At 39.9% G+C, this 27,577-nt stretch overlaps 1 protein-coding gene across 2 annotated transcripts; it reads right to left on the bottom strand.

The window, feature by feature from the left end:
* Nucleotides 1-865: 865 nt before the first annotated feature.
* CCDC180 (coiled-coil domain containing 180) lies at nucleotides 866-26,748 on the bottom strand. Of its 2 annotated transcripts, XM_074923690.1 has the most exons (35): nucleotides 26,439-26,748; nucleotides 25,774-25,880; nucleotides 24,883-24,965; nucleotides 24,236-24,345; nucleotides 24,011-24,139; nucleotides 23,720-23,830; nucleotides 22,962-23,057; nucleotides 22,556-22,719; nucleotides 22,224-22,343; nucleotides 21,464-21,543; nucleotides 20,693-20,781; nucleotides 20,108-20,230; nucleotides 19,310-19,483; nucleotides 18,659-18,774; nucleotides 17,313-17,439; nucleotides 16,404-16,612; nucleotides 15,749-15,924; nucleotides 14,088-14,268; nucleotides 13,248-13,394; nucleotides 12,844-12,988; nucleotides 12,507-12,623; nucleotides 11,992-12,090; nucleotides 11,529-11,642; nucleotides 10,555-10,871; nucleotides 9,733-9,800; nucleotides 8,861-9,023; nucleotides 8,235-8,291; nucleotides 7,269-7,335; nucleotides 6,787-6,928; nucleotides 6,220-6,380; nucleotides 5,281-5,418; nucleotides 4,141-4,252; nucleotides 3,818-3,911; nucleotides 3,165-3,303; nucleotides 866-1,770 (listed from the first exon to the last, which is right to left on the bottom strand). In XM_074923690.1, the coding sequence occupies exons 1-35, from the start codon at nucleotides 26,505-26,507 to the stop codon at nucleotides 1,639-1,641; spliced, it is 4,476 nt and encodes a 1,491-aa protein (XP_074779791.1). In that variant the 5' UTR covers nucleotides 26,508-26,748; the 3' UTR covers nucleotides 866-1,638. The 2 variants fall into 2 exon arrangements, with proteins under 2 accessions (XP_074779791.1, XP_074779793.1); XM_074923692.1 differs by lacking the exon at nucleotides 19,310-19,483.
* Nucleotides 26,749-27,577: the final 829 nt, after the last annotated feature.

The following is a 27,577-nucleotide window of genomic DNA, read 5'->3' as shown; positions in this document are numbered from 1 at the left end:
AGTAAACATCTAATCCCTCAGGAAAAGTAATACACATATTTTGAAATATTGCATCATTAGGAGCACAGCTGAGGCATTGCCCCTTTGCTTCATTTTCCAAGTTACAAATCTGCAACGACGCCAGAGCTAGATGAGTTTGGAATGTCTCCCTGCCTCTAAAACCATCTCACTGACATTTACCGTATTTGTCCTCAACGGATTTAAAACTCTAGGATTCACAATGAATGCAAACAAAAATGAAATAGATGTGGTTGCAGTTAAGGACAGAATCTCCTAACAAACTGAGCTGGAATTGGTTTTCCCCTATAGCAGCCCTCACGGTGCTGTGGTTTATGCTGGAGCTGCAGGGTGTTGGCAGCACCCTGGTGTGGTGGCTGCTGCTGAGCAGTGCTTACACAGCACCAAGGCTCCTTCCGACATTTCCCCCAGTGGGACGGGGTGGGCAAGATCTCGGGAGGGGACACAGCCAGGACAGCTGACCCGAACCGACCAAAGGGATATTCCAGACCCTGTGACGTCTGCTCAGCATAAAGCTGGGAGAAAGGGGGAAGGGGATGGGGTCACCCTTGGTCCTCCGAGGCAACCACTCCGCGTATGGGAGCCCTCATCCTGAGAAGGCCCCACATCGCCTGTCCATGGGAAGTAGGGAATAAATCTGTTTGCTTTTTTTGCTTCTGCACGTGGACCTTTGGTTCGCTCTGCTTATACTAAAACTGCTTTTATTTTACCCACAAGGGTTGGTCTATCTTATTTTCTTTCCCCTCTTTGTCTTGTTGAGAAAACAAAGGGAAGGGGGGGAGTGATAGAGCAACTTGGTGGGTACCTGGGATTTTAGCCAAAGTCAAACCACCACACAAACGATAGCTAAAGCCTTTTTAATAGTTACTCAGGTTCCTTGAACTTGTTCAGAGTCTTTTTGGAAGCGATATGGTTGAAAGCAGCTGTGTTACTCTGAAATGAACTTGCTTGACCTCCCAGAACAAAGCAGAACGTTATCTTCAAGCTCTGCCTTGGAAAGCATTCTGGACTGCAGATAAATACCTCACTCGCAGACCAGTCCATGGAAAATATTCTTTGCAGATCAACTATTTCAGACTTCTAAACCTGTAGTTCAGATTTTAAACCTGAGACAGCAAGCTCTGAGTTCAGTGTCGTTCAGAATGTGAAGAGAGGAATATCCGAGGGAAGTGCTTTGTCTCTGCTGAAGATAAATTTTCTTTGCTGGACTCCATTATTAAACACACTGCTTTGACTATTACAGCCTCAGGCTGTGCCATGACACAAACATTCAGCCATGCCAGAGTCTTGAACATGAATTTCAGTGCAAATCCACTGCTCGGGCTCCGAGCTTTCCAGATTCTCATATTGCAGCTAGCACCACAAGGAGTTAGCTTTCCACTGGCTGAGATCCGACTAGGAAGCACTGCACAGAGTCTACATTTTATTTACAGCACATTCATCAGATTTTGTATTCCAAGAAGTAAAAAATAGCTCCTTTCGCCACTTGTTCAGTGCAGCAAAAATGTAAAAAATTTAAAAATTCTGTTGGACTAAATCTGTACAATCACTGACACTAGTACAAAGTTGTGAGTGTACATCAATGGTGATCAGAAGGATGTCAGCAAGATTTGGCTGACTTCATTCATAGAGACTCTTGATCTTCCAGACTGATCGTTTCCACCACTCTTCCCAGCCTTGAACTGCCAGCAGCTGAGCTGTGCTTTCTTGCCTCATCTGGGAAAACTGCTGCTCAAGTTGACATGTGTATTCCTGTATAAACAACCAAAACAATAATAAAAGACAAAATAGTGATAAAAGGTAATTTTACTTTGCCTAAATCCAGGTCCTGATCCACTGTGTCAGAAAATTGTGTACAGGCCACTTATTTTCTGCTTTTGACAACAGAACTATACGAACAATGAATTAGTCACTGCCTTCCCCCCCCCCCATGTTCTGTTTAAAAGACTTCTGAAACTAAATTACCAGCAATATTTAGATTTTGCTAAAAATGCAAGATCTTCATCTCGCTTCCATTAGCTCCTAAGGTTAAAGAGCTGCCTCCTCCACAGAACAGAGAGCAAAGCATGCATCTCAAACACAGAATGCACTCTGGCTTTTGCCCAAACTCCCTAAGTCACAAGTATGAACTGAACTGTTACAAAGCTGCAAAAACAGTATTGCACCTAAACAGAAACTTGTAGACTACCATGGAAACCTCAAGGCACCTTTATTAAAGGGTCCATGCTCCCAAATAGAAAATAAAATATTTTTAAGCCATCATATGTTCAGGAAAATATTTCTGTGGTGTGCATTTACTCTATCACACCCTGTTGACAAACTATGGTCACTTCAAAACTGTACCATAACCAGGTGCTTCATACATAACATGTGCAAATTTATAGTTTTGATGGCATTTGCCATTGTTGACTGTATTTTACATTTCCCTATTAAAAATATATTTATTTAAAAAAATTAATTCAGTTCACTGGGAGTACAATTTTTTCCAGGACAGACGCATAAACACTGATCATGTATTTCCTAATGATTTAACATAAGAATAGTCTCCTAATTGCTGACCACTACTGTTTCACAAGCTACCAGCAGTGTGAGTCAGTCTCAGAGTTGTCTGGAATGTGTTCAGTCTTTTAGCAGAGTTAGTGAAGACAGAGTGATCATTTTTATGGTGGAAACCATGATCTGTGACAGTTCAGGATGTGAGACAGGTATTAAGTATCTTACAGCCCTTCACCTTCTATGGACAAATCTGCCTTTGTGATCTAAGGCTAGAGCTGCAGGCTCTGGAAAGAAAGGTGAGCGAGTGAAAGCCAGCTGCACTGAAATGGCATTCTGGCAGCAGCTCCTTTTCGAATTGTGATGCTGCTGAAATGCACCAAGTGTCCTGTTTCTGACACTGTCCACACTTCTCTGCTGAAACAATTCCCCATTGGAATGTATCTGGAGGAGAGGGCTCCCTGAGAAACCAGCTCTGTCTGCTTTTGACATTGCAACAAAGCAGACACGAGAGAGGATTTCTACACTGCTAATATGGCTTTAAGATCTGAAGACGCTGCGTACATTTAAAAATTATGCCTAGCTGTAATTTTCTTCCTAAAAAACCCACAAGCAGTAGCAGCCCTGCTCACAGTCCTTTCCCACAGACCAACCTTATAGGCAGCATCTCTCGCTTCTACAGCTGCTATGTGGCCCAGCGTCGTCTTTGCTGTTGTGACTGACGCCGTTTCTTTGCACAGAATATCATCTGGATTGCCTGGGAGAGTAGTCATGGGTATTCCCGGCCAAGTCCTTTAAAAGAACAAATCAACCAACCAAAAAACACATGAGAAAGTCCAAAAAGAGAGCGGATCATACTAATTCATGTTACTTGAAGTGCAAAAGATCAATTTTATTTTTTTTTAATCTTCACCTGAAAAACTAACTTAGTGCAGCCACCTTTCCTTTCAAAGCTTCAGATTCTCTGCACAGTAAATAGAATTCATATCTTCTGAGTGAAAATACACTCCGGCTATTTTCAAGCCTTTTTTCAAGCCTGGATAGCAAAGTGGCACAGCAATAGTTCTGAAATTGTATTGCTCTACAACGCGACATGTAATTCACTTTTATTTGGATCCATTGCTACTCTTTCTTCAAAATCATTACCCATCCAAACTGCCCCATAATTAGTTAAATTGCATCATTATGATGAGCACAGTATTCAGCAGTTTCAACAAGTGCAGCAACAAACTATGAGGAGAGTGCCTGGCATCTGTTCAGAGAAGAGGAATTACATAGAAGAGTGTTCAGGGTCTTCAGTCATTACCTGCTCCCACGTTCAACATCACATGTACATAGAGGAAGGCCAGCTTGTCTTAGAGGAGGCACAGTAGATGGCTTCTTCTTTGGTGATTTGGTTTCTGGGAGATAACAAGAGATAGACTCAGTGGCAGTAGTACCACTGGTTTGCAGTGACTACATGCAGCTAGATGCTCTGCACTTTCAAGAAACAGCTTTGCCTGCTTGAATGTGCAAATCTTTCCATTGGAAGTACTAGAGCATAGAAAAGTCTCCTCTTCCGAGGGAAAGTCTGCTGCAGTCTTTGAGTCAGAAGCAGAGGCCTGAACAAGCAAGCTCATCTTTACTTACTCGGTGCTTCTATGTCATCACTAGTGATAGTTTCATCTAAATCCAGCAGCAGTTTTTCAGTGAGTGCAGCCAGAGCAGAAACAAAGTTCCGAGCGCACTCTGCCGCACAGTCCTGTTGGGACACAAGTGAGAGGAATTCCTCTGATAATTTGATCTCCTCTTGTTTTAGTTGAGCTCCAAAAGAACTACACAAGTAGCCAACCTTGACATTTTGCAGCAGCTGCAGGTAACCTACATAAGGCTCCAAAATTGCACATAAAAGGGTCTAAAAGTGCCTCTCTGCAGTATTCTCAACACTACCCTGCTACCTAAAGTACAGAAATGTGGAGTTCTGTATAGGTGCCCAGTAGCTGTTTATCTGGGTTAAGCAACCAATCCTGATAAAAACAGCTGTCTGTAAATGCATCCTTCTGCCTAAAGCAAAGGCCATTTTGAAATGTGGGTGCTTTGGGTGGAAGTGCTTTGGCCAGGCATTATTCTGAAACAGGGTATGTGTGTTTCTCTGTGTGTATGCAGAGCCAAGAGGAGAAGGAGGTATTACTCTGGAATTCAATCTCTACATACTCTACAGACAGCATAGAATTTTGACTAAGTGGCCTGAGGGAAGTAAACAAACAGCTTTAATGCTGGGGAACTGACTTGCAGGAACCCCAGGGGATGGAGCGGGCAAAGTGTTTTAATTCCTGAAGCTCTCCTGTATAATTCTGCTTATTCCGGTGCAGAAAAACGCCGATTATTTGCACTAACAAAACGCACGCAGAAGGAACTCTGCCAGGTATCTGTTGCCTGCATAATATAACTAACCAGAGGATGTCACTGTTGCTCCCAATTTAGATTTACATCCAATCATTCTACCCTTAAGCTCTAAGTCATCCCTTCCTCGGCGAGTTCTATGACTGACACAAAAGGTGGGTCAGCTCCACAACAAATCCATGCACGTGTACATGTGCATATGTGCTTCGGTATATATCGATCTGATGCTGACAATACATAACTTAAAAGATACCATGAACAAGATTGCCTAAAATTGAAAAAATTTTCCAGTTTACTTCTGATGGGGAGGAAAAACTGTATCCCAGCTGTGCTCTCCTTTCCAAATGCAACTTCTAAGTTCATGTGAAGCAATGCCTTTACAATTACCTGAAGCTCCTGTGTGTTGAAGTGAATGCCATCAACTTGATCTTTTTGTCTTTTTGTTTCCTCACAGCACAAATTCTCCAGTTTAAGCAGGTTTTTGGGGTGTCCCAGAGAGTAATGTAACTGAGCCTTGTGCACAACCTTTGAATAAATATATAGGAAAGAAATGCTTTCAGCAGAGAATGTGCAATTGAGTCGTAGCAAGGAAGAAGTAAACTCCACACATTTTATACAAAAGTATTCAGAAAGACGAAGACAATTTAGTATTTCTTGGCTGTCTAGAGATAAACTTTGCAGTGGAGTATACACCAAATTGCCTATCTGCTAGAGAACAGGGCCTCTGATCTCACCTTGGGTTTTGTTTTCAACAAATAATAACCTCCCCTAGCAAGTAGTAAACAAGATCTTTTTAGATCTTTATATTTGTGTTTATTTCCTGAGTTTAACTTAATACTCAGAGGGACAAAATCTCAAGATACTACCGTGTAACATTTTCTGCACAATCTCCATTATGATTCAGTTTTCAGTTCTGACATTACTGGACAGAATAGACTGCTTTTTTGAAAGAAAGTAAATACTGTTATTTCATGACCCGTAAGTCATAGTACCTACAGAGGAGTGCACCACACTGTAGGAGCTGTACAGCCATACCACAGTGCCACAGCCCTTAAAGAGTTTACACTCTAAGCGGAAGATGACAGGCAGAACTCTATTGGATTATAAAGAGGCCGTTCAGTGCTGGAAGCAGGGAGAGCAGGGGCTGAATTACTAGAAAGATAAAGCTTCCAGTAGAACTACACAAACTGCAAACATGGAAATGAACTCTGTGGCTAGCTCTGCAGTGAGTGATTAAGCAAACAGTGAGATTAATAAAATGTTATCATTCTAATGCATCTAGCATTGATTGCACTGGAAGCATTCCAATATCTCCATGATACATACCCTCACTTTCTCCCAGTCTTCCAGTTGTTTATTGAAGCGATGATGAATCTGACTTATGGAATATCTGAGCTTCTGCTTGTGTTCTTTTAAAAGTCTGTCAGTGGCCAGTTGGGGGACATAAGCGAGCTCCTTCTCAAACAGACTCAATTGATCTTGAAATTCTGTTTGGAAAAGAGAAGGTGTTTATGTGACATTTGTTGCAAGGATAAAAACCACTCGGCTGAGTGGAATGTACACGGCAAGGGTCAAACCACCTGGAATTTTCTCTCACAGAGATTCTGTCCCTGCCATTCCTTTTTCAGGGTCCAATGCTTTGAGAAACATACACTTGCGAAAAAATGTGACCTTGTACAGGCCTTTCCACTTAGTCAAGGGCCCTTCTGCCATGCTTTTTCCACTGATAATATATCAAAGAGAATACTGACCCAATTTCCAGTAAAATCAACTGGAATTTTTCCACTGAGTGTGATGGATTAAGAAAGTCACACAAATCACTGCAATTTTCAGTTTACATGACTGAAAAATTACATACACAAGAAATTAAAAGTCTTAACTGAATGAATTTACCTTTAAGACAGGAATTGTAGTAATCTTCTGTCTGGTTTTGGTATGACAACAGCGTCTGTTTGAACTGTTGTGCACAATCTTCAAATGTCTTTGGCAGATCTTCTGGCACTTCCATTTGAGGATTCCTTTCTTTGTAGAACTCCTTTGGCAGGTAAAGATAAAACAGAAAAGTTGTTGATAACACATTCAAACAAGCCACATGCAGGCATATAACAGGAGGAGGGATACGTAAAGGTTATCAACCACCCTCTGATCTGGAATCAGTTTTCTTCCTCTGATTCTGACATGCTTAGTTAATATTCATGAAGAAAACTCTGATTAAAAGTACCCATGTCAGTTATTATTTAAAAAATAGATGCACTAGTGAAGAAATGAAAATTTCTGGGTGGCCATCCAAACATTGTGAAGAACCAAATTTTTTAGTTGACACAGGAGTTGACCTATGAAAGCAAAAGTGACTGAAGAACCCTGTGTTTTCTTACCTCAGCAAGGGAGAGCAAGCTGTTATTGCCCGTCCAGAGGACATTCATAATAATCCCCTTAAATGTCCTGAAAGCAAACAAATTAAAAAATAATTAAAAGGACAATCGCATTGTAAAATGATCACATTGCCAATATTTTCCACTTTTCAAATATTTTCAGGTTTATTTGAATACGTTTTTCAGAGCATACACAAACAAATACTCAGAATGCCTAAGAAGCTTCACCCCCATTAGTACAGATGTTCTTCAGAAGCAGCAAGGATTTTGAGCTTTTGTAAATGCTTGCTGGAGAAGGCTCCCACCTCACTGTGACAAATTAGCCAACTTCCCGTGCTGAAAACTTACCTTAAGAGCTTAGGGTAAACCAAAAACATTTGAAGGTGGGTCTAGTTGTTTACTGGAAGTATTTTGAAACACAATATAGGACAAAATTCCCAAGCACTTAAACCTCTTAGGCATTAATTTTGAAAGTTTTGCATGGCACATAGGAAATATCTCAATTCTATATAGTAAAACAGCTGCACATATCAAGAAAACATATGATAATTTTCTTAGAGAAGGAGAATGGAACCATTTAGAAATCTTCTCCTAAACTGTCTCTTCCTTATTTATTCCTGTAAATGTAATACTGAGCACAAGAATGTAGTGTATAAAATTTACTGATCTTCTTAGAGGTGAAAATGACTGAAAGATAGGCTATTTTCCATTTTTCCAGTCCATTCTTTTGCTAATGTACGAAGTGGGCGCCAATGAGGCCACCCATTTCAGACAATACACAGCATAAAATGGGTAACTTTTATATTCACTATTATTATGCTGTGAAAGGGAGCTGTTCTGTAAACACTCTGACCCATAAACATCCAGGTTAAACATGTCAAAATTCAAATGTGAACTCTATAGTTCATGATTATAAGATATGGGGATTTTGCAGATTAACTTCTATTTCTGCAAATATATATGGCTTACACAGCTTCTGGAGGCTTCTCTCCAAATATCTGGTATCTCTCGCGGACAAGCTTTATCCTAGGGAGAAAAAAAAAAATTAATTTGAAACACTCCACAAGTATTTTCCTTCTCTGGCTGATTATTTGAGCTAGTCAGTCATATGATGGACTCTGAAAAATGTAACTCTAAAATTAGTATGATATGAAAACAGTTTTTTGATGGAAAAAAATTCTGAAGATTCTCTTCTCAACAGCTCTTTAAAACTTGCTGTTGTTTTCACTATTACAGTAGCTCATTTCATCTATCTATGGATGAAGCTAAAGACATACACTACAGACACCAGACCTGAAAATGAAGCCATACTGATTTAAGAGTGGGGTTAGTCTGTATTTCAGAACTTCACCATACAAAACAACAGCAGATGAAGGAGAAAGAGAAGTGTGGTTTTCCATCCAAAATCTGAAAAAAACTGCCAAGCTGATCACGAGGACAGAACCAGGGAAGGGATCCCAAATAATAAGCATGGATGGAGAGAAGGCCAATACAAATAAGCATTAAGAATTTTTCAGAGAACAGGCAGTGGACAACTTAGTTAAATTTCTGTGTAGGAACACTGTAAGTGGAATTCCTCCTTCCAGGGGTCTTACCTTCTTGTTGACATCTTTTCCTTAGATGACAACTTCCTGGTCATCTTTTCCTTAGGTGGTGACTTCCTGGTGTGCTGGGCCGCACTGCTGCCAGTAGTGGAATGCCCAGGGCCTGCCTTTGATACCTTCAAGTGTGAATCTTTCTTTGATGTAGGAAGCATTGCTTTATAATTAACAAGGAAAGATGAAGAACATCATGTAAATGCCAACTGAAGTCTTTTTTTTTTTAGATGGTTATACAGTTTCTGTTCTCATTTCTATGTTTCTTTACACCATTAAAGGGACAACTGCAGGAACAATCATTTCTTGCGGCCAGAACTGAAGAAACCCAGCAGTGGCAACACCAAATCAAGGCTGTGCCCTGGGGCATGAGGAATGGGAATGTTCTAGAAAATACGTAGTAGAAGGGAGGAGATTTAAAACCACATTCAGTCAGGGAGTAAGAAGGAGAGTGAACGGGCTACATTCATAGTCCTGGCTGGGATGGGGACTTGGGAATGTGGCTGGAGGAGTCAAGCTCTGGAGAAGAGAGACAGGGAAATGGGTAGGGAACAGCTGGGGTTGTCTCTCACTCATCTTTGAGTGAATGATAATACACTGAGAAGGATCCCTGATCCCCTACAGATTTTCATTACTTCCCTTCTCATTTTTTTCCCACCCCTTTTCTCTTTTGCTATCACAAATATGGGTACTCTTTATAAAATGATCACCTTATTGCAAAGTAAAGATATCCAAGAAAAAAAGTTGGGCTGCATAACTCTCTCAGAGCTAGCATGTAAGCCACTGGCGTGGAGTATGCTAGACCTGCTCAGGGATAAGTTAGGCACTACAATTTAGAAGAATGTAATATATTAAAAGAAACGCTGGCACACCTGGTTCTAGTGGATGTGAACGATCTTTCGCCTCCTCTGGGCCTGAAGATTTTCCCGATGGTTGAATGCTAAAACAAAAAAAGAGCTAAGTGGCTATTGAATACCCTACCATATTCTGTTCTATACTATAAAATAATACATGTTATATGGAAAATCATCTAAGTTCTCTATCCCTACCCTGTGCTAATTTCAGTTCCATTTCTGAGATAACTGTTAACAGACAGGATTACTTTTACAACGGACAGTGTAAATATAAGTACTTGCATGGGAGTAACTAATTGTTTAACTGGAATTTCAGAATTTCTACAAGCAAAACTGTGCATTAAAATATGTATTTGCAAATCACACACTTGTCGTGCTGTTCATTTCACGCTTTGTATGTTCATTCAACTATGTAGCATGTAATCACCTTTTAATTAAAATAATACTACGGAAGACAAAAATTTAATACCTAAAATCTATCATGACGCTGTTAACTAGATGTCACTTATCACTCACAATGGGGTATTTCTGGCTATTAGAAATTGTGCTTTTAAAAGAAAGTAGTCTCAGCTGTACTGATTTTTAAAGCTAGACTGATCAGAAAGTATGTAGTAGCATTACCTATGAACTACATGTTCAGTTGTTCTGTATATACAAAGGTAAATTACAAACTATGAATACAGGAAAACCTTGATATGTTTCTGGAATGTCAATTTAAAAGATACTGTAGTGAAGCCCCTTGTAGCGTTATCGTGAGCCTCATGAAGACAAGAGATATAGATAGCAAAGAAAATAGAAAGACAGTGACAGAAAAATACTTTTAGGCAAACAAGTACTTACTCAAGTAAACTTTTGATAACACCTATTGCTAAATCATCAAGTGCAGACTTTCCCATTCTGCTTGGACTTAACAAAGGATGTTTTTCAGGATCCAGCCCCATCAGTGTCACTCTGTTCTCATTGACAGGATCCAGCCCCATCAGTGCCACTCTGTTCTCATTGACAGGATCCAGCCCCATCAGTGCCACTCTGTTCTCATTGACAGGATCCAGCCCCATCAGTGTCACTCTGTTCTCATTTCTGAGACGCTCTCTTCGAATGGCAGCAGCAATTGGACCTTGTAACTTCACATCCCTTTCAAGAGGGGTAAGGCCCTCCTGAAATGGGAAGAAAAATGAAACCCTGTTGACTGTGACAGGCACTTAGTGAAAGCATTACATGTAGTGACTGATTATTAAAAGCAGATCTTCCAAACATGCACTATTTTGCTTCACAAGCTGAAAGATTTTTATAATTATAGCAGTAATATTGTTACAGCTATACAACTCTGAGACACTCGGAAGTAGTTATGAGTAGATTCTCATAATTATCATAAGCAGTATTTAAGTATGTACCCTTAAAACAATGATCCACTGTAGATTATCAAAATAAAGACAGACTTTCCAGACAAGGAAGTTAAAAAAACCAAAACAAAACACAACTTGATTAAAAAAAAAAAAATCTCTTCAGGACACATTTGATTATTTAATTATTTAAAGAAACCCATGAAATATGTGTCTGTGATTAGTGCTACATCTCAAAAATAAACCCTCGCTAAACTGTGCATCTTTAACATTTAATAAACTCAGTGGTGATTGATTGATTTTTCAGCCTCTCAAAAAAGCTGACCTAAAGTCTTGGGTAGCTTGGCATAATGCAGCATCTTTCTTCATTTGAAAATTCAAAGCACAGATTTTGAAAAACCTTTAACATATACACACATAAAAATTCACTCAATATTAAATAAAATACAGAGAACTTCAATGCTCTTTTACCTTATCATGAGGCTTCACTGCTTTTACCAGCACACAGTCAAGGTACTGGCTCCTCTTCTTCAGTTCTTTCAGCACGACTTTGACAAAATCATGCAGTTCTTCAGAGGTCAAAGCCTGAAAGATATGACAACACAGATGGTACTTACTAAACTAGCTCTTCCAGACTTTTCAGATGTGCTGACTGTTGCGTACAACATCATTTGATTATGTCCTGTCACCATTTCAATGGCACGTACATGGGAGCAAAGAGATTGTAGAGAGGCTGAGGTTTTTATGGGCAAACAGGGAAACAGGTACAGGACCTTCCCGAGCAAAAATTCTGCAGTCAAGTACCTCTGTCCACACCCCACACCCCCCCAAATGTGTATACACATAAGTCTGCCTCAAAAATATTACTTTATACATTAGACAAACATGCGCAGTGAATCAAATTAGGTATCATTTTCTGCTGATTAGAACTTACTTCTTTATCTGCACTAGGATTAGCATAAGCGTCTCTCTTCTGACGGAGCTTCTCCAGAGAAGACTTCAGTGTTTTTGCTTGCAAATTGGAATTTGCTACCTAAAGCAGAAGCAGATAAGGGTGAAGTGAAATCTCGTTCAAGAGATTTTCAGAGGCTCCACTTTGAAACCACTAGACTTGCTGGTAAAAGCACTCCATCACTGGTATTCAGAGGAGAGGCTGAAAGCAGTAATTCACAAAAGCAACATTTCACGTCCTTCACCGCAACACCCAAAAAAAATGGTCTCTTCAGGTGCACATACCCAACTTGCTGCAAGATTACAGTGTTTCAGAACAGCTGCAGCAGCAGTAAAGGCATTGTTTTAAGCTTATAATGACAGAAAACAGGTTTGGAATTAATACAAAAAGTCCCTTAATGTTTGTCCACTCTGAATTCAGCCCAAAATTTCTTCAATGGAATAAAGGAGAAATTATTATAATTCGTTTCAACAAAGTTCTGATGTTTCTGCATGTACCTCTGATTTGATCTGAACTCGCAGATTTACCAGAAGTCGTTGGATCTTCTCCATAAATTCTCGATTCATAAAGATGTAACGGAACTTTGTTTCAGTCTGGTTGATAAGTTTAGTAGCCTTTAAAAATGCCAGAAACAAGAGACAGAGCAAATTAATCTTCACTTTTTAAAACTTAAATAATAGAGCTCACCGTTTCTACTTATTTTTTCCATCATGCAATTAATTCCATCTGCCACACAGAAGAGTCTTACAGTCCCAATCTGGGAGCAGGATGGTTATAAATCACATCAAATATGCGAATATAATACATAATTTGAAGAAAGGAAACGCCACACACCTTTTCCACGTAGCTCGATTCCACTTTTTCCACATCTGCCATGATTAAACTTTCAAAAGCGTCAATACGCTTGCTTTCCTTCTGAAGACGCTTGCTGACAGACTTTAGCTCCTCAGCAGAAAAGTTACCTCCCTCCAAAGATAATCTGAAAGCAACCACCAAAGTAAAAGCAATTGATTACGAGTCTTCCTTTTCTCAAAGACTAAAACACAGATATCAACACAGATGTGATGAAAACAGTATAATAATTGTGTCTTGACAAAATAAATTGGGGTTTTTTTTAAATAGCAAACTAGACGAATAACAAAATAAACTTCAATTTTACTGTTCTGCCTATGCAGCGAACACTGATGCCCAGAAATAGGTAACTATTTATAAACAACACTCCAATAAAACTTCTATACCTGCAAGCTTTGAGAAATTCCGCATTTGAATCCTTTAATTTTCCTAAAGAGTCCTCCAAATCCTTCCTGTAACTCCTCAGGGCAGCCTGGAACACTTCCAGAGAGTTCTGTAGCTCTGTCTGCATGCTGTTGCTCAGTGAAGATAACCTAACAGCAAATAACAGAAGACAGGGAAAACATGTAGAAAGAGAAGCACGATTCAGAGACTGCTGGCTGTAAGGACACATCTGAGAACTCAAGAGAGGTTTAGTATTCTGAAAGCAACTCGCTGGACTGTGACTGTTTTGATGAGCATTCAGAAGATATCAGCAAACAGCTGATGCTACAGAAGAATGTCCTTCAAAACCCGTCAATTGCTGTTACCATGCAGGTTCAGGGAACTGGATGGAACCTCAACACAGCAAACATCTATTCTACTTTAAGGCTGCCAGCAGTTTGAAAAGAGATGAAAACTTGTCATCCATTCAGTACTGATTTTAATTTCTTCAGGGAAAGATAAAGGAAACAAAAATTCTTTACATCTCTTTAAAGTTTCACAAAACTTTGTTTTCACAAAACAAGTCAGCATTAAAAAGGAACGTAGATTCAGAATGAATTTTTCATCTGAATTTTCAGATGAAAACTTGTCATCCATTCAGTACTGATTTTAATTTCTTCAGGGAAAGATAAAGGAAACAAAAATTCTTTACATCTCTTTAAAGTTTCACAAAACTTTGTTTTCACAAAACAAGTCAGCATTAAAAAGGAACGTAGATTCAGAATGCAAACCACAAACGTCTCGGCAATCGGGAGTATTCAACTATGGGACGTCACAGCCAGCAATACCTGTGGCACACTTACTTCTCAGTCCGAGCAGTATTGAGGTAGACAGACTCCATCTCATAGATTTGTGAATGTAAGTTTTTCATTAGCTTATCTTGCTGATCACAGAATTTGAGAAATTCAGCTTTCTCCTTTTCCAGAGCTTCCACCACCCCTGCACAGTGGTGCTCCAGGCACTCTTTGTGATGCACCAGTTCCGCTGATAAGAAAAGAAATTTTACAAGATAGTCCACGGTAAATGACAATAATGACCAGCACAACCAGCAGCCAACCTCTTGTCAGAAGCAGCAATAAAATAAACTGAGCCACATCTTGGAGTGGCTAAAACATACAAATAAAATACATCTGATTCTTTTTCTTTGACTTTTCTCCTTGTGTTGGTTTAAGCCCTGCCAGGACCGGAGACCATGTTGCCGTTGTCCCTCCCCCACCCTCGGACACAAGTAGGGCACAAACCCCGGCTTAAAATAAGAAGAAATTTAATACAACAGTGTAATAAGCAATCTGAACAATAACAGTAGCAATGATAACAACAATAAACAGCAATAACAATAAACAAGACAAAAGATATACAGAGAGATACTGCAGCGGTTACAGACAGCTCGCTCGCGTGCTCCCCGCCACCAAAGCCACAAAGGAAACAAGTTCTCGCGCTGGACCTGACATCAGCATGGTATGAATAACCCGGCTGGAGATCCCTTCCCCCTCTCTGCTGGGGAAACTTAACCCTATCCTAGCTGAACCAGGACACTCCTGTGTTTGACATCTATATCCCTGGCAGCTCCTAATCCAAATCACAAATATCTTTTGTTTGCTCTAAGCCCTCTTTTCCCTTTATTTTTCAGTCACTGCTGACATTATCTCTCTGTTCTCAGTCTTGTGGCAAAGATAAAGGATTTTTTATTCTTCATGGGAAATAGGCTTCTCCCTATTTTTGTGAAAAACAAAACCAAAAACTTTTTTGGGTCTCCCTTCTGGAATGATAATTGGATAAATCAAGAACATGCTGATCAACCTCAAGAAAACTGCCAGAAAAGGCACCTGTCCTCTTTGCAGGAAAAAGTGGAATTGAAAAATTATTTGCTTGCTCTCCCAAAAGAGAATTTTTTACTTTGTATGTTAAAGACCAACAAACCTGTCTTAAGTAGTTTTTTTCCACCAGAAAAGAATACTTCTTATACAAAAAAAGAGTTCTGATTAGTGGCCAATCTGTTGCCTCTCAGTCATATTCCATACAGCTAAATCTTTCCTCTCCTGTATTCAGAAGCCAATCCCTGGCATCTCATCTCTCCCAACACTTGCTAATTCTTTTTCTGCCACAATTTTAAAAATACTTTTTGTACATTGCAAACTCTTGTTAAATAATTTCAAGGAGAATGAGGATTCACAAATATTGACAAGACAAACGGAATATTCTACATCTTTTACAATCAAGTCACTGATCGAGGCACTGCTGGGAATTTTCCAAACATAACATAGCACAAACCAGTAAGAGCTATAGAAAAAAAACATCTTTATTAAAATAGATGAGTAACATATTATACTAGGAATTAGTAGACACTCAACTGCTTCCTACTGCCATCTACTACTGAGTCAACTGACGCTGAAAGAGATTTTGGGCCACTTATGATCATCTCTAAATGAAAATATGTAATGTTTAGAGTAAAAGAAGTCAGTACCAGCTCTAGCATTGCAGATATTTGTCTCAATATTCTCACGCCTCTGTTGATGTGAGTGAAGACGCATCTGCAGTTCCGAATTTAGCTCCTCTTTCTTGTCAGCCACAAGGACATGTGATCTGGACACGGACTCTGCAAACCACTTCTCCAAGTGTTCAAAAAAGCAAAGGCGAACCCTATGATTGGAAAAAGAAATATTCCAGTGAGGAACAATAAGTAATAAACAAGAATGTATTCAATATATCAATTCTAGGAATTTAACTTCTGATTCTAGGAAGGTACAGTTTCATTACCACTTGCACCATACTGGCAGAGTTTCTAAGCTGGCTGCCTACTGAGTACCAGGCATGTTACCTTCATGGCTCGGCAGGGAATTTGGGCAAATTACTTGCCTTTCTGTAATATGTATTCTCAGTAAACAATTTTCTGTGAAACATGGATGTTCTGTAAGAGGTGAATGCTTGTGTGGTACTTTGAGAGCCAAGGATAAAAAGCAATATAAAAATTTTCTCTTATTTTTATCTATTTAAAAAGTGGAATAACATCAAAATAATTAGATACTTTTATGCATCTTTAGTCTAATGTTTCTTCCAAACAGCTGAAATTTGTCTATTACCTAAAGGGAAAGAAAGAAGATAAACTGTTTTCTACTAACCTTTTCTTCAGATCTACAAACATGGTTTCACTGATGAGTGCATCCTTCAGGTACACTGGCAGTGATTCTTTACTTTCATATTTGGTAAAATAAGTCTTTGGAATGCCAGTGTCTGTCTCTTCAAAAACTGTGTAAGAATTTCCACTAGAAGTGGAAAAAGTCTCATTGTCATTTTCGGAGCTTTCTGCCTTGCTGCTGTTGAATACATCCTGGGAAACAGATGGAAATCATCATGTGTTACCTTTTAAGATACAAGTACAGAATCCACAGTGCACAAGCTAATTGAGGAATCCTAAGGATATTAAGAATAATGTTCTCATTCTCAGTTTGGACAACATTCATACAGAGAATAAGCTTGCAAGTCTCAACCGGCAGACTCATCAATGTTTTAAAAGGTATTTGTTATGGGACTAAATTCAGGTAACTAAAGACCTGAAAAAAACAGTACTTCAGTACAAATACAGCTTAAATCATTCACCATGGGCTAAGAATACTACAATGAAAGAAAGAGATTTAAAAAAAAAATCCTATACAAAAGGTTTCTACGAGGATAAAAGTAGTGCAAAAGGAATGGTTATAGACAGTTTCATACACTCCCTTTGCCCATAAAATGATCTAAAGCCCTAATAGTCCAGAAATAAATGAAAACAGTAAAGACTCTTGTGTGTTTTGTGTAAAAACTAAATCTAATCTGCTTTCAGGACTTTAGACTTACCTCAGCAAATAGACTTCCTATTCAGCATTATTTTGAGCAAGACTCCCTCCACCTTCAAATTTACTCTATTGCTCACTTATCTGTGTAAAGCTTCCCCCTTGTTCTGCATGCTCAGCTAATGTAAATTTTCCCAAAAGTGAAAAATGAATACACCAGTAAGATTTTAAAGCAGAAGTAGTTTGTGTTCTTTATACCTGTCTGAAGATTTCCTTTACATTAAAATACTGGCTGATGGAAGTACTATAGGAAATCAATTCCTGCAGAACAGCTTCTGGGTATGGTGTTACTTCATCCATTAGAACTTGGCTGAATGTCCCGTACCTGTCAAGTTTAAGGCCACCGTTTAAGAGACTCAAGTATGTTTAGAAATAAAATGAAATATGACTGCAATGTGTTTAAATCCAAATTTAACTTTTCAACCAACCTCATCAAACCTTTAGGCTAAACATTGTACTACATCTGTTTAGCCTGAATACAGTCACATCCTGGCTTATTAGTAGAGATCAGTTCATTACAAATATATAAATACGTACAAGTTAAGCACTATTCAGAATAAAGTATTTTAGATCTTCCGTTTTGGATGGGAAATTATCCAAGACCTGTGCTTACATGAGCAATACTACAAGTGAGAGGTCAAATTACTGTCTTTCATGTTAATTCTGTACCATGCTCAGCTGTGACTGACGCTTTTCTGTTTCATTTTCATTTTACTTGGAAATGAAAACTAATGGTTCAAGCTGAGTCTTGATTCAGGAAAAATCAATGTTCACACCTGTTTTCATTTACATTTGCTTTGTCTCCTATACACATTATGAGGAATTTCTGTAAGCATTCAAATGTTCAGACAGATTACATCCCATCTCTGCAACCTCTCACTGTATTCTCCACTCACCTAAAAAGGTACATTACTTTTGGGTAATTTAAAATTGTCCTAATGAATATAAAGAGTACTGAACCAACACAAATTACACAAATATGGAATTCATGTTGGTTCTAAACATAATTAGAGTGTGAGGTTTGTGCATGTGTGTCTATCTGCCTCTCAGGTCCACATCACTCTTCTAATATGTCTCCAATCTGACAGAAAAGACCATCCAGGTGTGAAAATACAACTGCTTCCTCTCTGGGTATTTAATCCTCCAACCTTGGTATGTGCCAATTTTGAGGTGATTTTTAAAGATGCAAATACCTGATCATGAGAAAAGCAACAGAAAGATTACCAAAATATATACTCTGCCTATCTGAAAGTTTTTAGTAACTTCTAGTCCTTGTGACTTTGAAAGAGATCAAATAGGTGAGCCCAGAGCACAGGAGATAGCACGGATCTACTTTCTGATCCTAGTGATTCAAGTGTCTGAACTACTACTATGGGTATTATTTGCCTTAACCTTGTTCAATATGGAAAGTATTTTCTTTTACATTCTTAGGTGAAGTAGCAAGCAGTGTTTTTCCTTCACGCTTCAGCATAAACAAGACATAAGTAGTACAACCAACATTCAAACATGCTTTACTTGTTAAGTTTGTGCTACAAAATTCATACCTAGCTCTAATGTCATCTAAAGAAGAAAGGGCACTCTCCAAATAAGCCTTCAGATTCTCCTCAGAGCTCGCTGTTTTCATTTTTTTCAAAATTATATCCAGATTAGCGTCCATCCTCTAAGGCCACATAAAAAAAAAACCAACACATTAAAAATGATTTAGTAATTACTAAGATGCCACATAACTATTTAGGATTCAAATAATTTAATTATATTCTACACCAAGGAGGGAAACTACCTTACCAAAATTCATCTATTATGAAGATCTTTCATAGATAATGAACATCTTTGACGTTGCCACCCCAAGTTGCATGATATACCCATAATATGAGAATGTGATATACAAACAAGTCTCTGTATATGCCTGCACAAGATCTTATGAGCAACAGAAACTTGCAGCCACTTAATACAGAAAATATAACCTTTATCACCATTGTCATATCACAAATAAGATACAAACACTCATTCAGTGTGAATCAAGCTGTTAGCAAACTATGTACCTGACAGAATGAAACTGCCCTGTAGAAATTCCAGTATAAGCGTCAAAGATTACATTTTAAATTTTATACCAGCTATTCTGAATTCCAGAGGGTTCTCTGCATGAGGAAGTCCTTTCTTTACATCATACCACATCCTTATTTTTAGGTTTATACCTGTATTATGTTATCCTGCTTCTGTCTGCATTCATTTAACTTCTTCTGAAGGTTACCTTCCTGCTGGCTCAGTTTCTCTTGATGGACACCCCAGAGACCCATGGCCTCCTGAAAATAGCTGTACAAGTCTCTACAGCTCTGCTCATTCTGGTTAGCCAGCTCCTTGAAGTCTCTCTAAAGATATATATGTAAGTGAAAGTTACTATTAAACTGTTTGCTGGAAGGTGAAATAAATGAGTAAGGGGATCTATGCCATGCTAAAAGGCTGTCTAGAAGGACACTATCCATGTTCAACATGGCCTCTTCTACTTGGAGAGGAAAAAGTAGTCCAAGTAAACTGGATAAGAATGCACATTTTTGTTCTAGAGGCTGAGCTATCAAAACTCCATTTATTCTCTAATTCTGCAAAGCACTAAATCCTGCATATGCCCTGAAGTCTCTGGCCATCTCTCATTTCAGGAACAACTGCCCAGCCATTTTCATGTACAGAATTGTAAGAGATAGGATTGAAAGAAATTTGGGAGATCATTTAAATCTATTCCTCTCCCTCCAGGCCGGATGAGCTATACCTAATTCATCCCTGACAGCTCAATACAAATATAAACCAAACAATTATGAACTGTTCTCCGTGAGGCACTTGACCCACATTTTGTATTTGTGGGTCAGGTGTTCAGTCCCACTGTGGACCTCTTTCTAAGACGACATCAATAGCCTAAGATGCATATGGCATTTCAGGCAGCAGCGCAGGAAGAACAGACTACTCCCAGAGAGTAATAAAAATGGATGTCAGAAACATACGTCCATGTGTTCCAGTTCTTCTTCAAACTGATTTTGTAGTTTCTCAGTCAAAGGCAGTAACTCAGAATTCACAATTTCTTCAGCCTCTTCTTTTGTGCAAAGTTTCAGATTCGACAGGTTATTCTAAATGAAAAGCATGCTAAGTTACTGACATGAACATAATATAACATCAAACAGTTTCTTCTTTTCTTGTGAATGCGTAGAGAAAGATTCAACCTCTCAGACCTCGCATTCTGGTAGTAAGCAGGACAATTCTATTCGGACACAAAGGGAGAAACCGAAGCAAAGAGGTGGAATTTCTTTCCCAAAATACAGCAGACTCAGCACAAAGGCTGAGGGTTCTGACCCTGAATCCTCTATCTAAATGCAGGACAGTACTCCTTTCATTACTGGCATTTGTTACTAGCACGAATACCACATGCTACTGTGAAACAAAACGGACAGCAAGTTTTCTAACAGAGTAAGACAGAGGTTAAAAAGTCATTTCACTTATCTCCATCTACGGTGGATCCTCAAACCTCAAACAACACATTTTATACCGTTACCAACAATCCTTCCAAGACTCTGCAAAGCTGTGATACTAACCTTGCATAGCTGCAATTCTGCCAAACATTTTTGCTGAACCATCTCATACTGGAGGCGTATTTTTGTCACAGACTGCACATGGTGGTTATCTGAAGGATATGGAAGAACAAGCCATTGTAAAGATTTCTGTATTTCACAGTGGAGTGTGAAATGGAAACATGCAGAGGACCTGTGCTGAGTCCCAGCACAAGTAATATACCCCAGTAGTGTCTTCACACTTGTATGACACTATCAACCAATAAAACGTGATGTTTTAATATAAATCTTTTTATCATTATGTTTCAAAGTAGTGAGTTATTTACAATTGCAATCAATTTCTTTGCTACTATACAGGCTACAAACAGGATGAGCTCTGGAGAAAGAGAAGGCAGACACACGGAGGGAAGACACATGACGGGCCTTGGAGACAGGAAGCATCTCACATTCTTCCCCTCTCATTCTCCGAGAGGTAAAAAGGAGTATTTCTGATGACTGAGAACTGATCTGCATTAAAATTAACCTTCTGATTTCCCCAAATTAATTCTAACCAAGTCAGTTCCTGCTGGATCTCATCATGCAAAAACGCTTCTGCTGCCAAAGGGCAGGCAGGGCAGTAGCCAGCTTGTTTCAGTCGTGTTGCCAGCTCTGAGCAGCTTAGAAGGGACATGGAAACCGATGGAACAAAGAATGTGGCAAACATATACTTTCAAAGCAACTGTCTGATTCATTACTGCCTGGAAAAAAGGAAGAATTGTTTGTATTCCAGACTGCTTTCATGATTTCTCAACTTACCCATACTTTTGTTCACGTTCTCCAAAGATTTGTACCATTCACCCACATCAGCTTCTGTGTGCGTTGGAGGCAACAAATTGCTATCGAAACAGGGAAAAAAAGTCAGATATCTTCAAGTATAATCCAGTCAGTTCTTAAAGGATAAAATTATGAATCAGAGTAACCATACTACTGTGCTTTATTTTATTTACAGCCATATCAGCAATGAAAATAAAACAAGATGGCTGCTGGTTTTCAAGGCCACTGTTTACTGACAAGGAACTAACTGTGATCTATCTTGTTGCTACATGCACTGTAAAAGCAAAACTGTAAATACTGTAATGCATTGCACTCAAATCATCATCATCTTGTTAGGATATCTAGCAGCGCTAGATCTCTATCAAGACTCCTTTCTTAATTTGTTATACAAATTAAACTCACACACACAAATAATGCCTTGACAAGATCACCAGGTTTTATCTCTCTACCCATCCTTTTGTCTGCCCCTTTCAACTACATTTCAAATACAAGATTTACTTCTGTGTTTCTGCATTTCGAGCCTTTGATCACCCCTATTGAGCGTAACTAGTGCAGTGAAAACCAAGAATATATTTTTTCCATTAAAAAAAGCTTTACTAAAGAAGTTTAGGCTCTGCCTTACTGCTGCAGTGTACAGTCACACACTGAAAAGGAGCAAAGTGGTGCATTTTGTAGCCAACTCCCTCATTAAGTCTAGCAAGAATCCTGTTTTCCCTTGTTTCTGTTCTCTCTTTTGTCATACCCAAGGTGCTGCAGAAGCTCCAGTCTCCTTTGGCTAAGTAAAATCTGATGTGTGATCATATTTTCCATTTCTTTTTTAACAGCTGGGGGATTCTGTACTTCTTCATTTGCCATAAATTCCCTGTAGGATGGAAGAACACGTTGAAGTAAATAGCTGTTTGGGAAAATTTCATGTTTGAAACACAAATACAAAGGATGACTTATACATACCAGGTTAAAAAATAAGCTTTTTAGTTTTATAATGGAAAAATGATCAAATACTACTTATAGAAAACACAAGTGAACAGCAGTCACTTTGTGTTATTCAGAGTCCGAAATTGTAATATTTCTGACCTGAAACTGTGAACTACATAGTTCCTTCGGATGACCTTCCAGTCCTTGACTCTGTCTTCCCATTTCAATCGATGAGATAATTCTTTCATCATGTCTGACTTCATTAGGTTTAAGAACAGCTTGGCAATTTCCCTCCGATTAGATAGCAGGTCTCTGTTAATCATCTGCATATTAAAAAATAAAAACAGGAATAAAAGCAGCATATAACATGCAAAAAAACTCCATAAATTACTTGTTCTGTGTAAAATGAGGGAAAAGGAATACAGAAGAATAGCACACGAAATAGAAATCTCTTGTGTATTGCAGGTAGAAATAATGAATTTCAGTTGGAAAAAAAGACATTCTGGGAATATTCAGTTAATATTTTCTCACAGGTAAAAAGAGACTCTCAATATGAAAGATTTACCATGGCCTTATCATCCATGAACTTGTGAACATCAGCTGATGAGAAAGCACCAATCTCCTCCAGTGTCAGAGTATACTTCCTCAATACATCTGTTATCTGTGCAATAAAAGAAAAAATTTTTAAAAATCTGTATAGCTCAAATGTCAGTTTCTTAGGTCAAGCACTGATATGAACAAGGCAGTTTTTTTCCCTTGAAATAAATTCAAGACAGACTGAGAAGTGAATCTTAACACACCTATCTTAAATACTGATTTTTGTAACCATTCATAAAAATAGTAACTAAAACGTTCCATTTTGTTACGACTTAACTGATTTTATTATCTGTGATAACAGCGCTCTGCAGACAGCCTGCAATCTGAATTTAAAAATCAAACCAATTGTCTGTCAGCTATCTGTAATGAATCCGTCAGTGGTTGTTTTAAGCAGACAAGAAATTTTAGCAGATGTGGTCATCTCTGGTATTTTTCATAACTACTCCAACAGAAAAGTTACTGGTGATACAGTTGGACCTATTCATCATGTCTATGTTACAAAGAGAGGACAAACTGACCCTGGTATAACAGACAGATATTTTTTTGCCTACAAGGACAAAGCAGCAAGGATTTCCTCATGCAAATCCTTTTTTTTTAATCTGAACGTTTACTGTGATGTCCAATGACCTTCCACTCCTGTGGAAACAAGCTACTCTCTCTGCACCCAGAATTATGAGAAAATAATCATCTTATGCTTAAGTAACAGCTATTAAGACCACAGCTCACTTTATTGGCTCTACTCTTTTCAACCTTCAGGAGGGATTCATTCATTTCTCTTATCCACTTCCTTCTGGTCAAGCATTCCTGACGGATGGTATTCCACAGTTCTTCCAAACCCTGCAAGATGGATTTACTCTCAATCTCATTGAAAAGTAAATGTAAAAAAAAAAAATAATTTGAAAGCAGAAAAAAAAAAAAAGCATTTATATCTTAAAACCACAGCAAGACATAAGCAGCAATGCTGTGCAGACCAGGTACAAATAACCAAAGATGAGACAAGGACATGAGTTGCCTTACTTCAATCGAGAAACCTTCCAGAGCAGCATCCAACTCAGTATCTTTAAACAGAAGTTCAATTTCTCTGTCAGAATCCACCAGTTTTTTATGAAGTAAGCGTCCAGGCTCCAAAATAAAGGATTCCATCTCCTGAAAAGGTAAGGAAGTCGGTCTGAACTTCTGAATATTAGGCCCTGACCTCAGTTTAGTACTCTAGACTATCTGGAGCACAACATCCAGCCCTACCCTGGCAATGCAGGCAAGCTCATTATGCAGTGAGGTCACGGCTTCATTGTGACGGCCTTGCTGGCGTTCTGACAGATGTTTCAAGATACTGCTACTCCTTTCCTCAGGAACTGCCGAGAAAGAAAAGAGGATGATGTAGTGTGGGGCTGTTGCTGCAGAATACATAGTGCATGCACAGTGAATCACTAAACCCACACTCTGACCTCTGTAGTTTGTGCAGCTATTACAGTGCGTGACTGCTTTCCACAAGAAGGGAAATCTATGCAAATGCAGGTTAAAAATAGCAAGCACGTTTTAAAATTTCCTTTGATTTGATTAATCTGTGATTTTCAGAAGGATAAAAGCATGAAAGCTAGGAACGAAGTTCAGGTATGATGCAAAAAACTGCAGCTTCCAAGAATGAGATCTGCCTAATTGTAACTAGAATGTACCATCTAAACACAAACTGTGACCTATCAACAGTTTTACAGCCATTTTTCCGATTATCAGTAGATTCTTCATCTTAAAAATTACCTACAAATCATCACATATGTGTCATGTCATTTCTGAGCTTGATTTCCTATCTTGTCCAGCTAAAACCATTATAAGTATGGTGGCTCCTAAGAACGCAAATTAAAATCTCTGACATTAAGGGAAATAAATTTTACCAATAAAATCAGGTAGGCCCCTGACTTCCTCAGCTGCGGTTATATCTGGACTTTTGCAAGCCATCTGAAATGTGGCAGGTTTTCTGAAAGAGAAGAACAATCAAGCTTTGATTTGTACTAAATACATAGGAGAAGGGACTTGCAATGGGTGTAATATTCAATTTAATTGGCAAAATGTAAGAAGCATTATTCTAACTTCAAGGCATATGATTCAAAGAATCAGTGTTGCTTCTTCTGAGACAAACTGAACTGAGTAATTATCTAGCCTGGGTTGATCACAACCTCCAATCCGCTATGATGGGATAAGAGCAATAAGTGCTAGATTTAATACGTGTAAACTGCAAAGGCATACATACTATCTCTAACAGGTACAAAAATCTATGAACTGTTAAGTAAGAACTAGCAAGAAGCGTGGAAATAGCCTTTATCTGCCCACTGCTTTTCCCATCAGCTGGGGCACTGTGTTTCTCCTTGGGGGAAGTGAGAACAAGGGTGTTGTTATTCAGCAGGATGGTTAGGGTGAAAAGGATGGGCAGACTCATTTCTTTTCTTGCTCATCACATAATTGTTACTGCATCATCATGTAAACCGTTGTCTAAAATATAGTTCAAAAAACATCTCTCTTTAGGTATATGAACAAGAGACATACAATTTATTTTAAGAAGAACTATATACTATACGCATACCATACTATATGCATGCCGTTGCAATATTAGCCTGTTAATCCACACTTTAACAGGCAGCAGCTCATTATACTCAATTTACTCCTAGCAAGGAGACAGTCTACTATCCGTTGTTAGGGCTGTGACCAATAATTCAGGAGTGTCTAGCTCCCAGTGTGCCAACCTCACAACTCCATACCTATAGACATGAACATAGAATTGGGGTTACCTGGCGTCAGCAGAAATGTCTGAATCCTTAACCAAGGCGAGCTTTTCACTCTTCTTGGAAAACCTGGTCCTGTTCTTTACTTGATTCAAAGAGCGTACCAAGAGAACCTTCAAAGAACCACAATGGAAATGGTTAGAATTCTTTCCAACCTAATGGACAGAGAATAGTAACAAAATAATTGATAAAAACAGTGGGGGAAAGGCGGCAGAAAAAGGTAAAACAATAAACACTACTTGGAACCAGCATAACAATTTTCATCCAAGGCTGTTTTAAAAATGAGAAAAAAAAAAAATCTCCCTTTCCTCAGAGAAAAACTGAAGCAAACTGGACTGTGTGCCTTGCTTATGGTTACAAGGAAGGTCAAGAGCAGAGTGAGAAATGCCTGAATCTGGCTTATTATGCCTCTTATTTATCTTTTACTGCTGTGTTATAATGATTCTGCCTTCATTTCATATATCCTTATACAGAGGGAAGACACAGAACACCCAGAGGTGCATTAGAAAGCATATGCTGCATTAACACAATTATTTTCAATGAAAACAAACAAAAAAAAAGAAAGGTTGAAAATGATCTCTGGTTTGAGTCCCCACATTCACAGCTAGCAAAAAACTGATTAGTATCATTAACTCAGTTTTTCAACGATTTTTTTTTTTTTTTTTTTTTACCTCAGCCTCAGCAATCCGTTTATAGACTTCCCTGCCGGGAACCTGGCGCACAATCCCCACTCGCCGCATGTGGCCCAGCACTGGTGACTTCGAGACCTGTTTCCAGAAGAATTACAATTTACAAACCCGGGGCCGAGGGGAGAGTTTGAGGTGGTTCCTAAGGGGGAAGCTACACGCCTGCGGCAGGGTCTTCGCCGTACTGGTGCAGGCAAGAGCTTCGGAGGATCGAATCCTGTCTGTGGGATTATTAACCCGTGTTGGAGGCGCCGAGCGCAGGGGGAAGAGCCCTTCTGCTCCCGCGGCCGCCGCGTCCCTCAGGGCTCCCGCCCCGACTGTGGCGCCCCCGGCAGCGTTATGGCGTGACCACGGCACCGTGACCACGGCAGCGCGGGAGGCGGGGCCTCGGGCCTGCCCCGCCCCGCCGGGACCCCGCCCCCCTCCCGCTCCGGCCCCGGCACGCGCGAGGCTCGGCCAGGGCCCAGGCCCCGGCCCCGAGAGCCCGCGAAGCCTCGGGGCGCCCCAGCGAGCCGAGGGGGCTGAGCTCAGGCCTCCTCCGGAGCAGCTGCGGGCCGCCCCGCTCCCCCCGTTCCCTCCGGCCGCCACCCCCGTCCCCAGAGCCCCCCTCCGGGCCGGCCCTGCCCAGCCGGCTCCGCTCTGGAGCGCCCGAGCCCTGCTGGCCATGACTGGGGCGGAGGAGACAGACCCGGGCCGCTTCCCTCTGCAGCGGCCCAACCTCCGCCTGCCCGGGGGGAGGCTCCCGGCTTCGGGGGAATGAGGGTTTCTGGGGCGCGGCAGGATGGCAGCACCCGCACAGCAACCGCTGCAAGGAGCCGCCTTTTATTCAAAACCTGGGGGGCGCTCCTAGCGCCTGCTTACAGAATCCCAGAATCATCTACGTTGGAAGAGACCTTGAAGATCATCTTGTCAAACCATGACCCTCACCCTCTCCATTCCCAACTCCCCCAGATCCCTCAGTGCTGGCTCAGCCCGACTCTTCAGCCCCTCCAGGGATCCCGGGGACTCCCCCCTGCCCTGGGCAGCCCATTCCAACGCCCAGCAGCCCCTTCTGCACAGAAATCCTTCCTCAGAGCCAGCCTGACCCTGCCCTGGGCAGCTTGAGGCCATTCCCTCGGGGCCTG

The sequence above is a fragment of the Athene noctua genome, chromosome 20 (assembly GCF_965140245.1).
Source record: "Athene noctua chromosome 20, bAthNoc1.hap1.1, whole genome shotgun sequence".
NCBI classification, from domain to species: domain Eukaryota; kingdom Metazoa; phylum Chordata; class Aves; order Strigiformes; family Strigidae; genus Athene; species Athene noctua.
Note: the sequence above shows the minus strand (reverse complement) of the source record. Positions and strands in the feature narration are given on the sequence as shown.